Below are 12,120 nucleotides of genomic sequence, written 5' to 3' on the forward strand. Positions count from 1 at the left end.
CGTTAGATACCGACCGAGTTATAGGCAAAACTTGGTGCAAAAATGAGGAAAATTTTACATTTTCTCAAACAGGGTAAGGAACTTGGTTCCTCGAATATCTTCCGGCACGGACACCTGAGAGCATGGCTGTCCAAGAAGAAAATGTAGCCATTGGTGCCATCTATCGACCACAGGTTAAAGATTGGCGATCCGTTGGATACCGACCGAGTTATAGGCAAAACTTGGTGCAAAAATGGGGAAAATTTTACATTTTTTTTGAATTTTTTGATTTTTTTATTATTTTTCACTTTTTTTTATTTAAAGCATTACTTGAGTGAAAAGAAACACATTGCAACCAATTGGCATTAAACTAAATCAATTTTATTTTTTTTTCAAAATTTCCCAAAAAAATCGTAAGGGGTAAGCCTTATGAAATTTTCGAGTTGAAATTTTTTTTAAAATTTTTTTCGGCTTTTTTATTATTTTTTTAATTTAAAGCATTATTTGAGTGAAAAGAAACACATTGCAAAAAATTTGGATGAAAATATATCACATTTATAAATTGTGTTGAATTGCTCAAAAATGAGGAAAATAACTTCCGGCACGGACACCTGAGAGCATGGCTGTCCAAGAAGAAAATGTAGCCATTGGTGCCATCTATCGACCACAGGTTAAAGATTGGCGATCCGTTAGATACCGACCGAGTTATAGCCAAAACTTGGCGCAAAAATGAGCGTTGTGAAATTTTTAATTTTTTTTTATAATTTTTATTCTGTTTTTTATTTAAAGCATTATTTGAGTGAAAAGAAACTTTTTTCAACCAATTGCCATTAAAATAAATCAATTTATAACACATGCTGCATGATTATACTAATGAGTGAGTAAACGAGAAAAGAGTGGCTCAAACTCCTCGTGGTGAGTGCACGATACTCTTTCAATATAACGTTTCAACTCATTATCTCACTCCTACTCACTTTGCACATCTCTAATTTTGCCGCGGAAAACGGACAGTTTTATCATTTTAAGTAACAGTAAAGCATCCCCCAAAGAGAATATCCCACTTAAGAATTGTCGCTAGAAATGACCGTGAGCTGGATTGGTTTTGCAATAAGAAAGATGATTAGCAGTACCGTTCGGAAATCGCGCTACACGTGCATCGGACTGTAGTCGTGCTTCATTTCCTATATTCCTGCAGGATAAAGGTCAACCGATTCGTACCTGAATGGATGCTGCCTCATTGAGGTAGTAATTATATTTATTTCTCACGCGTTTCAAGGTGCTGCCGTACTGTGTGTTTGCAAACAGTGCGGTGCCAAGAAGCACGATACAGCAATCAGATAGAATGATCGCTATCTAATAATTACCATGGTTGGATATCGATTCCGTGTTAATACACAACGTGTGCATTCGCTGTGGCTGCTAGATTAGTTAGCTCTCAGCATTCCGAACAGACGCAGGTGTATCGCACTCAAATGTTGTTCATTTATCCAATTCTAGCCCTTATTGGAGCTTACTGTTCTATTTGCTGGCTGTACGATAATCTCCGAACACCGATATCCCTTGTCGTATACGGGCTACTGGAGACGCTTTTGCCAAAACGAAAATTCAGAGCAAAATACGGAGAATGGGCTGGTAAGTTGCTTCAACCATGGTAATAATTAACCTTCAAAATTCATCCATACATTTACCTATGCGTTGTACTCATCCAGTTATCACCGGTGCATCGGATGGAATCGGAAAGGGCTACGCCGAATATCTTGCACAAAATCACATGGACATTGTTTTGATAGCTAGAAACGAGGAAAAACTAACTCGAGTGGCCAACGAAATCAGCAAAAAGTACTCGGTGAGAACGAAGGTACTGGTGGCAGACTTTTCCGAGGGTCCAACAATATACGATCATCTTGCGAAAGAGCTTCTACCACTGGACGTTGGCATCCTGGTGAATAATGTAGGTGTGTCCTATGAGCGTGCCATGTGTATGGACGAACTGTCAAAGAAAAGCGTATGGGATCTTCTTACCGTGAATGTGGCCTCGGTTACGATGCTCTGCCATATGTTGGTGCCATCGATGAAACAACGTCGCCGTGGGTTGATCGTCAACATTTCATCACTCTCGGCCGCAGCACCGGCCCCGTATCTAACCGTTTACTCAGCAGCCAAGGTTTACGTCCGCAACTTCTCCATGGCGCTGCGTGAAGAGTTACGCCCGCATCACGTACAAGTACAAACCGTCCTGCCAGGCTTTGTGGAAACGAATATGACCGCATTCGTTGCCAACGAGTATAAAGGACAGCAAGTGGCTAAACATCTTGTGCAGGTGGAACACTATGTGCGATACGCTGGATTCACGATTGGCAAAACGGACCGTACTTGTGGCTATTGGACACACGGTTTACAGTACGCTGGTCTTAAGCTCGTACCGGAATGCATCCGTATCTTTGTGCTGAAGACAATTTACAACAATTTGCGAAAGCCACATGGCGTTCACAAAGTTGATTAAAATGTAAATCTCACTCTCCAAAGAAAAACAAACGCACATTTTTATCCAATGCAAGATCAGTGTGATCTACAGCGTGGGAAAGTCGGATCGTCTAAGATAACACCTCATCCGACGGAAAAAATTGTCGCATGGACAAAAGAGATGAAGAGATTCGTGGCTTTCGATATTGGTGACGAAAAAGGAGTTATGCCGCCTTATCGAACGACAATTCTATGTTAAAAAATATTGTGATATTATTAAGCAATAAAGTCCGTAACAAAATCGGTTTTGAATGTTAAAGAAAACCCGCCTTTTATCGACAAATCTTCGGTAAAAAATATGCGAAGTTTGCATAAGCTTTCACTATACGAGTGAGGATTATTAGTCTTATCGCACCTTTTTCTGCTTCTTAACGTAAAAAACATTCCGTGCTCGCTTGTTAACTAGTCCCATTATGAACACTCGCGCAAACTCTGGCAACAGATAGAGGCCTGCTGTCTGTAGACCGTGTGACCAGTGGCCGGAAGTCATGTCGACCTTACCGATCGTGCATCCCGCGTACCGCATGAAACTATCAACATCGACCAAATATTTCTGCATCCGTGTGTCCTTCATATCCTTTACCAAGAAGTCCGTCATGTTGGTGTGCACAAACGAGGGGCACACGGTTTGAACCTCGACGCCGAACGGACGTAGCTCTTCCTGCAGTGCCACGGAGAAGCTCGTCATGTAAGCTTTCGATGCGGCATACGTCGCCAAACAGGGCGATGGGCAGACTGACGCGATTGAGGACACGTTCACAATGAGGCCACGTTGGCGACGCTTCATCGAGGGAGCTAGGATGTTGCAGAGCAGTGTTGCAGCGCCCACATTTACATTGATCAAGTCCCAAAGCGCAGTCTGCGGTATTTCGTCTACGTACTTGGGTGTATCGTGGGAAACGCCAACATTGTTTACTGTTGCAAACGAATTAGTGCGCAAATGTTATTGCTTACGCTTACAAAATTGAGCAAAACAAAATAAATGCTTACCCAGGATACCTATATCCAGCGGAACGAGCGCTTTTTCGAGATGGGGATAGATTTCGGGACCTTTGGAGAAATCGGCCACAACAATTTTCGTTTCCACAGCGTGTTTCGCGCTGATTTCGGCTGCCACTTTTGCGAGTTTGGCTTCATTGCGAGCTACCAGCACAATCGACATGCCCTGCCGGGCGAGATAATGTGCGTAACCCTTACCAATACCATCCGATGCACCGGTGATAACTACAACGAAAGAACGATTGGAACAGTTAAATCAAATAAACACAACAATGAATGAGCCATACTTACCGGCCCATTTGCCGTATCGTTGAGAGAGCTTCTGACGGAATATTAACTGTTTAAGGCTTTTCAGTAGTAGAAGTACAGGAGTACGAAGATTTTCGTACAACCAAACACCACCAACGTACAGTCCGAGCCAGGTTAGGAATGAGCAGAACATCTTGACGATAGAAGTTATTGCAGCCTACTAAGGTAGTGTAAAGTGTAAATGTGTAGACTGAGTTTGCTATATTTATCTAACGCACAATCGACCGAAACCGATAAGAAAAATACAACTCATAACGAGAAAGCTAGAAATACACGACAGCATATCGCGATGACGCGATACGATATCTTGATAAGGTTTACCACGCATGCCCACCGTTTAACCAACGCGGCATTGCATTTAGCTCCACGTAATGTGTCTTTTGCTTTAACGAATCACGCTGAGTGAGCTTATTTCATGTGATAAAACTACGGAAGGATGTGTGCCTACAGACAATCTATGCATATTTCTTCACATTTGCTGCATTTTTTGCGTGAAAAAGAGAATAAAGCTTAAAGCGCTTCCGCCATCAGGTTGTAGTTAAAATCTTTATTAAAGACAGTTTGTTTTTGTTTCGTTTTTCATTCCTGTTCCGACAACTTACGCAACTAAAAGTGGGTGAAGCATTAATTAAATTAATCGTCTCTGTTAGTACAGCTGCCACCCTGCTCAGTGTCTTTGCATCCTATAAACAATGACCATTACAGGTGGGCCGAATGTTTTGAGACAACAGTTCGGTGCTGATGAGTTAATTCGGCTTAATTCTATGCTCAGTCATTTTCGTACGCTGAAACTAACTTACTGCGCTACTGCGCGATGCAACGCTGATGCATTCGGCAGGTAGCGAGGTTTCAAAGGAAACGAGCAAGCATAAGAAGATGGATTGGATGGCAAATAGGGAAAAGGGAATTGGGACAATGGGCGACACAAAGTTTTGTGTGTATCTCTTACTTGCTAATTCTAAATCCTAGGTTCGTGCTGCATCGTGTACGTACGCACATTGTTTTTTTTTTTGCAGTTTGTGAATGTGTGTGAGTGATTTCCCTACCATCGTCGTTGGGCTTTCGTTAAAATGTTATAGCTTACTTAGATCTCTAATTGCAGTCACAGATGTTTTGAATTATAGTAGCTCACTGAATATAAATAGGGCTATGCTCAAACCAAAATACCGTGATTTGATGGAGCAAAAGTAGACGAAGGAAAGGAAACGTTTGTAGATGACAGGATAAAAAGGGTAAAGCATTCCGAGAGAATTGCTTCTTCAGTTCAGTCAACGGTACATACTACATGGTGACTCCTGCCGCACCCCGACGTTCGGATGCTGTCCGTTCCATCTGCTGATGTTGGTGTATCATGCGCTGCTTTTTGAACTCTCGCTGCAGCAGATACACGAGTGCACCGATCAGTATCACAGCCAAGCAGGCGGATATTAGAAGGCCCGTTGCATCAAACGCTCCACCGGAACCGCCCGAAGATCTGCGTTGCGAGTTGACCGTTTTCGAACCGATACCAATCACACCATTTCCTGCCCCATCCGCAGCAGCATCGTTCTCCGATAGATCCTGTCCATACTCGTCCAGCTCGTCGATTAGTCCGGTCCCTTCGTCCGTTTCGGTTCGCTGTTCGTTCAAGAGCCGTGCATAGTTGCCGGCATTTTTCGTACCGGGAGCACGCTGATTAGGCACCTGCTGTAACGTCGACAGTTCATCACTCTTCTCCACACCGGTTGCCTTCTTTTGACTGTCCGCTTCAACAGCGGGAAGTTCACGTACTTCAGCCGGTACACCCGTATCCTCTTCCACGTCATTGTGCTGTTCGGCTGCTAGTAGGTCCCGTTCGTCGTCGGTACCTTTCAGCACCAAACTACTTTTATCCACCATGTTGAACTGTCGGACACGCGCATTACGGCCATTTGCTGGCCACCATTCGGAGGCGGGTACGGGAGCTGCACCACCCTTTCCAGGCAGTGCCAACCGGGCCCGTACCGTCAGTGTGTCTGGTTGGAAGGTACAGACCACCACGAATCGGCGCGTACTGTGCGTCAAAATGCCCAGATTCTCCTGCACGGTGATGTACGTCTCAACGGTCAGATCCCGTGTGCTCACCTTGCTGCCACACTTATCATGATCAATGCGCATCGTATACGATTCCTGCGGGCTGGAAGCGTCCCCTTGTATGCCACAGTTGCCATTTTCCGCTGCAATACGGCCACCAAAGTATGGTCCCGTTTCTACCTCGATTTCGGACGCGTGCGGCAAACACTGAGTCGCATGGGCCGAAACTAAAATAATTCGAAAAAAGTACGTTACCATTTAAGTGAATGTGTGGAACTTTGCAGGGGACTAGGTACTACACTTATGCGAAAAAAAAACATATCACTTACAGCCCTTCGTTGGAATGATGATCGTTTGGCCATGGTTAACGGCCGGCGATGCCGCATTATGGTCACCTTCTTCGCCCTCATCAGCCCGTCCACTAGCACGCTGTTCGCTCTTCTTTGCTTGAGGTTTCACGTGGAACGAGTACTTGGTTGCCATGCGGAGATTCTTCACTAACAGCGAGTACTGTTTGCTTTTCCTGGCGAAACGGAAATATCAATTTTATTACATCTTCTCTCTTCCCATATGTCCCATCCCGCTGATGGATTTACTTACCCACTCACACCTGACTCATCTGTGACGATTTTGGACCGGCATCGATGAGGTCCCCAGTTCTGCAGCTCACAGTAGAACACGTTGAACGATCGTGGACCACGCGAGGTGGAGGAAAGTTTAACCGAGCGTCCCTTATAGCCTGCAGGCCGTCCGTCATCATCTTCATCCCCGTGTACGCTCTCTACCTCCCAGGTAAGGTTCACGGATTTGTAGTCCGGTTCGCCGGAAAGTGATCGAATCTCTGCAACAAAAAAACATGCCAAACGGCAAAGAAAATGCGTTAGTAAGTTTGAAGTGCTAGCTGTTGGCCAAAAAGGTGTGAAATCTTATAGATACTTTGTGTTTGGACAGTGTAGTGCCTACGTTTCGCGTTCCACTTCGAACAATCCATCTTCCTCTACAGGAACTTCAAGGTGTGTGGATCCCAAATTCGACCTATTTGTTAGCTTTATGACACGACACGGGCAAAGCAAAATAGGTTTATGGTATTGTGTTGTGTTTTGGTGTGTATCGTAGGTCGAAATATCGTAAGTCGTTCGCCAAAAACAAAACAAATAGCGTCCCGTTCTATTTCCCCCACGAACGGCAATAAACCATTATGACCCGTCGAATTGCAGTGATCGATCGTTAAAGAGATTTATGCGATCCACTAGAAACATGTTCAAAATCTCGATCGTACTATATGTCCGTAGGCACCGTGGAACATGGGATATGCAAACGAGTCATGGCAAGAAGAGAGAAACACGATCAACGTATCAACTGTCTGCAAATAACTGATCAAATCGGAATTGAAGATTTCATCTGCTAGAGATCCTCCGTCCTCCGATGCTTGATGGTTGGTACGGGAAGTACAGGTCACACAAGACGCCTATCGACCCGACATACTCACTGATAATCGGTTTGGCAACCGGTTCGATCGAAGGCACTGACGCATCAAAGAGAAAATTAAGATCTACGATGCTTTTTCCTTCTCGGTATGGTCATGCAGCGTGCTTAAGGCAACAGGCCATCATGAATAGTTCGTTATCGTTGTACTTAAGATTTATTTTTGAGGTCAACTGTAGTATGGCCTTTTGAGAGGGGTTAATCCATACCCTTCTCGTCTATGTTTGTTTAGTTCAAGCATTTTTAAATAAATCTTTTAAAAACGATTTTCTTTACACTCCTTCAATTCAACAATAAAAATCCATATATTTACCGTTATCAGCTTGCGTTTCAACCGTTATCAAATGTTTTCCCCAATTAGCGGTATCACTCTTATATGAAGGAAAATGTGGTAATTTATTAGCCTTACACCCACTAACAAGTGGCATTTACAGAAACAAACATTCTCCATCTTGTTCCATTGTGTCACTAGCCTGACTTAGCATACTGACATACTTTCTCGTTCCTATTCTACTACCAGAGTGGTACACGCTACACGTTTAATAGTTTCAGCATAATGACCTTGGGCAATGGAGCAACCGTTAGTTTTCGGGGTTCATTACACAACAATAGGATGCTCTTCCCGTGGGAGGACAGCAGCTACCTCTTTGGAAGACGAATTATTTTCTCCATTTTGTGCCCTTTTGTGCGAACAAGACGCCGAGCTAATCACTTCACAAATTTCTCCCACAACGCGGTTCAAATTAGGGAAGTCATGTTGGAAAACATGTTTGCTCACCCATTCAGTCCGTTGGATATGTTAGGTTGTTATTCCAGTTATGTTATTCGAGGAACCAAGTTCCATACACTGACTGGTATCGCATAAGCAGTCGGTAAAGCTAAACCACTGGTTTGGTTTTAACGACCATTAAAATTATCTACTCGAAATGGTATCGCCAACGCTTTCCATCCACCAGTCGTTAAAATGTAAACGACCATTAAGATTACAGATCGAGTAGTTAAACCATCTGTCACATTTGTTGTGTAATCTCGGCGTTGTTTACTAATTGCAACAGCTGTTTGCAACTGCAAGTCGCCAAAATTTGTAGTTAACATGTTAAATTCCTTATTTTTCCTGGATGAAAGTCATGAAGCGAACACAAATCTAGCTGCACACCGTAGGCAATTGCGGAAATAGCTAGATCCGCTTAAATCCGTCCGGAAGACGGAGCGGGCTATGGCTTACAGCAGGGATGAGCAACCTTTTAGAGCTTCGGGCAGTGGATTACAGGGGCGAGCAACTTGTTAGAGCTTCGGACCACATTCAAAATCAAAACTGGTTGGCTGGCCAAATTGCATGATGCATTGATAAAGAAATGATTGTAGTAAAGCTCTTTTTATGCGGTCTGTTTCGAACTACACGCATTGCTGGATTGTTGAAAAGTGAATTAGCATTTGAAATCCTTTTTTTCTTATTTTTAATGTTGTTTTAATCGGTTATTTTTCATTTTTAATTCTTAATAACATTTCATAAAATGAAGCTATTTGCTTGCAACTAGATTGCAATTAAAAATTAAAATTAAAAATTTTACTTTTTAAATATGGTCTACCATTTGCCACACGGTTGTAATGAATTTTTCGACAGCAGCATAGGTCGACAGCAGCATAACAGCTGTGCCAAATGTCTGCCCCGGTGGTGAAATAAAAACCGAAAAACAAATATAAATATATTAATTATTTAATTATTTTGATTCAAAAATACCTTTGCAATTCTCTTTTTAAACATTACATTGCCCTTACAAGACACCAAGCTCTCTAATCTTCTCAAAAAGTGCACTCTGTACCGTTTACCTACTGGGTGGAGGCAGTAGATAAATTTATCGACGATTATGGTCCAGTGGTTTCGTTCGCGATGCAAATTAAAGACTTTTTTAACGACTGCTCGACTTTTTCCTCACGATTTGTCCGGTTACCATGACAATTGTTTACACCGTTTTACAGGTTGTCAATTTTTCTGCGTTGCGATTGCAATCCGCCATGACAGTCTTTTAATTCGTCGATAAATTTAAAGACTGGTGGTTAATGTGTTTGGCGATACCTGTCACTGGCTGGTATCGGCAAAGCAGTCGTTAAAAACAGTGGAATCAATTCCACTGGTTTTACTATATCGACCAATAACTTTATCTACTCGAAATGGCATCGCGAACGCTTTTCACTTTCGGGTCGATAAAATCAAAGCAACCAATATGTATCTACCCATCTAGTAGTTACGCTAGTTGTGAAATCTAGAGTTTGCAATTATACATGTTTACATTTTACGACGCTAGTTGGTTGAAGAAAACGTGTAATGATTCGGAAAAGTGCATTAAAATCAGTTAAATGTTTTATTTTTCATGAGTGATAGTGATAATCTTGGGAAAAATCTGGCAGGACACCGTAGGCAAATGCGCAAACGGCTAGACTCGCTTCAATCATCGTATAGGGCGCAATAAATAGGCATTGTGCCTGTGAACAGTTGCGGATCAAGCTTCTCGGAGGCCCAAAGCTAAATGGAAGTTGGGGCCCCAAAACTGAAGATGGTAGCACTGTTGATAAATTTAAATCAACGAGGTTTATTTGGCATTCGTCGACTATATCCGTTCGCGAAAAGCCAAATTTTGGCAATACTGACCGCCTAGTGAACTAATTTCAAAAGTGCTGACCGGGCGATGGGAGTAATTTTTTGAGGCATTAACTCTCTCCTCCCTCCCCCAAAAAATACGATGACATACGCATCCCCAAGCATCTTCTCAGTTTTCGTTCTTACGGTTACGCTCTAAGCTATACGGTTAGCTTAATCTGCCCCTGACCAGAACCAATTCGTTTGAAACTTGAGCTCGAGGATTCTTCAAGACGGAGGTCCCACGCTGCCGCTTGGTCCGCTTGTACGAAAACCCGCTTTTGCCTGTGAACCTTCGGTAGTCGCTTAGAATGAATGGTGAAACAACTGACCTTATCGTTGGAACATACTCATTTCCTTGACTATTAAAACGTTAAATAAACCTGTGAACAATTTTTTGTTTGTTTTAGCAGCAAAATCTACCCGTGGTCGCTTTATAAGTATAACATATTTTTTAATTAAATATAAATTTAATTAATTACGTTGAAATTTCCATCCTTCCAATAGCATGGCACATAAATAATTCTTTTAAAACAAATTCAGCTCTCGAATCTCCACGTGAAATGAGCTTTCCACTGTGTATCTACTGGGTCGAAGCAGTAGATATTTATTTCGATTGCAGTGGAAAAAATATTTCTTTCCCGATACAAATTCGCCATTTTTTTATCTACTGCTCGACGTTTTCCTTACTATTTGTACGGTTGCCATGACTATTGTTCCCACCGTTTTACGGGTTGAAAAATGTGATGCGTTGCGATAGCAATCCGCCATGACAGTCAAGTTATTGGTCGATATGTTATTCCACTGGTGGAAAGATTGCTTCGCGATGAGTACCACTGTTTGAGAAAATGTAAAATTTTCCTCATTTTTGAGCAATTCAGCAAAATTTTTAAATGTGATATATTTTCATGCGAATTTGTTGCAATGTGTTTCTTTTCACTCAAATAATGCTTTAAATTAAAAAAATTAAAAAAAATTAGAAAATTTTTTTTAAAAAATTTTCAACTCGAAAATTTCATAAGGCTTACCCCTTACGTTTTTTTGGGAAATTTTGCAAAAAAATAAAATTGATTTATTTTAATGCCAATTGGTTGCAATGTGTTTCTTTTCACTCAAGTAATGCTTTAAATAAAAAAAGAGTCAAAAATAATAAAAAAATAAAAAAAATTAAAAAAATGAAAATTTACCAAGGCTCATTTTTGCACCAAGTTTTGCCTATAACTCGGTCGGTATCCAACGGATCGCCAATCTTTAACCTGTGGTCGATAGATGGCACCAATGGCTACATTTTCTTCTTGGACAGCCATGCCCTCAGATGTCTGTGCCAGAAGTTATTCGAGGAACAAAGTTCCTTACCCTGTTTGAAAAAATGTAAAATTTTCCTCATTTTTGAGCAATTCAGCAAAATTTTTAAATGTGATATATTTTCATGCGAATTTGTTGCAATGTGTTTCTTTTCACTCAAATAATGCTTTAAATTAAAAAAATAAAAAAAAATTAGAAAAATTTTTTTAAAAAATTTTCAACTCGAAAATTTCATAAGGCTTACCCCTTACGTTTTTTTGGGAAATTTTGCAAAAAAATAAAATTGATTTATTTTAATGCCAATTGGTTGCAATGTGTTTCTTTTCACTCAAGTAATGCTTTAAATAAAAAAAGAGTCAAAAATAATAAAAAAATAAAAAAAATAAAAAAAATGAAAATTTACCAAGGCTCATTTTTGCACCAAGTTTTGCCTATAACTCGGTCGGTATCCAACGGATTGCCAATCTTTAACCTGTGGTCGATAGATGGCACCAATGGCTACATTTTCTTCTTGGACGGCCATGCCCTCAGATGTCTGTGCCAGAAGTTATTCGAGGAACCAAGTTCCATACACTGTTTGAGAAAATGTAAAATTTTCCTCATTTTTGCACCAAGTTTTGCTTATAACTCGGTCGGTATCTAACGGATCGCCAATCTTTTACCTGTGGTCGATAGATGGCACCAATGGCTACATTTTCTTCTTAGACAGCCATGCTCTCAGGTGTCCGTGCCGGAAGTTATTCGAGGAACCATGTTCCTTACCCTGTTTGAGAAAATGTAAAATTTTTCTCATTTTTGCACCAAGTTTTGCCTATAACTCGGTCGGTATC

At 41.4% G+C, this 12,120-nt stretch overlaps 3 protein-coding genes and 1 long non-coding RNA gene across 4 annotated transcripts in view; 1 reads left to right on the forward strand and 3 right to left on the reverse strand.

The window, feature by feature from the left end:
* LOC125763639 (uncharacterized) overlaps window positions 1–12,120 on the reverse strand; it is a 135,592-nt gene that overhangs the window by 7,236 nt on the left and 116,236 nt on the right. The gene's annotated exons all lie outside the window — the stretch shown is intronic.
* Window positions 1,409–2,747, forward strand: LOC125763536 (inactive hydroxysteroid dehydrogenase-like protein 1). Its single transcript, XM_049426813.1, has 2 exons — window positions 1,409–1,611; window positions 1,689–2,747. The coding sequence occupies exons 1-2, from the start codon at window positions 1,452–1,454 to the stop codon at window positions 2,480–2,482; spliced, it is 954 nt and encodes a 317-aa protein (XP_049282770.1). The 5' UTR covers window positions 1,409–1,451; the 3' UTR covers window positions 2,483–2,747.
* LOC125763535 (inactive hydroxysteroid dehydrogenase-like protein 1) lies at window positions 2,748–4,091 on the reverse strand. The gene is made up of 3 exons (XM_049426812.1): window positions 3,793–4,091; window positions 3,493–3,726; window positions 2,748–3,417 (listed from the first exon to the last, which is right to left on the reverse strand). The coding sequence occupies exons 1-3, from the start codon at window positions 3,941–3,943 to the stop codon at window positions 2,849–2,851; spliced, it is 954 nt and encodes a 317-aa protein (XP_049282769.1). The 5' UTR covers window positions 3,944–4,091; the 3' UTR covers window positions 2,748–2,848.
* Window positions 4,337–12,120, reverse strand: part of LOC125763361 (rho guanine nucleotide exchange factor 7-like) — a 59,825-nt gene continuing 52,041 nt past the window's right edge. The window contains exons 8-10 of the mRNA XM_049426434.1: window positions 6,463–6,703; window positions 6,192–6,385; window positions 4,337–6,089 (exon numbers count right to left, since the gene is read on the reverse strand). Coding sequence (XP_049282391.1) covers window positions 5,092–6,089; window positions 6,192–6,385; window positions 6,463–6,703 — 1,433 coding nt within the window. The 3' untranslated portion in view covers window positions 4,337–5,091. The remainder of the gene's footprint in view (window positions 6,090–6,191; window positions 6,386–6,462; window positions 6,704–12,120) is intronic.

The sequence above is a fragment of the Anopheles funestus genome, chromosome 2RL (genome assembly GCF_943734845.2).
Source record: "Anopheles funestus chromosome 2RL, idAnoFuneDA-416_04, whole genome shotgun sequence".
Classification (NCBI taxonomy): Eukaryota; Metazoa; Arthropoda; class Insecta; order Diptera; family Culicidae; genus Anopheles; species Anopheles funestus.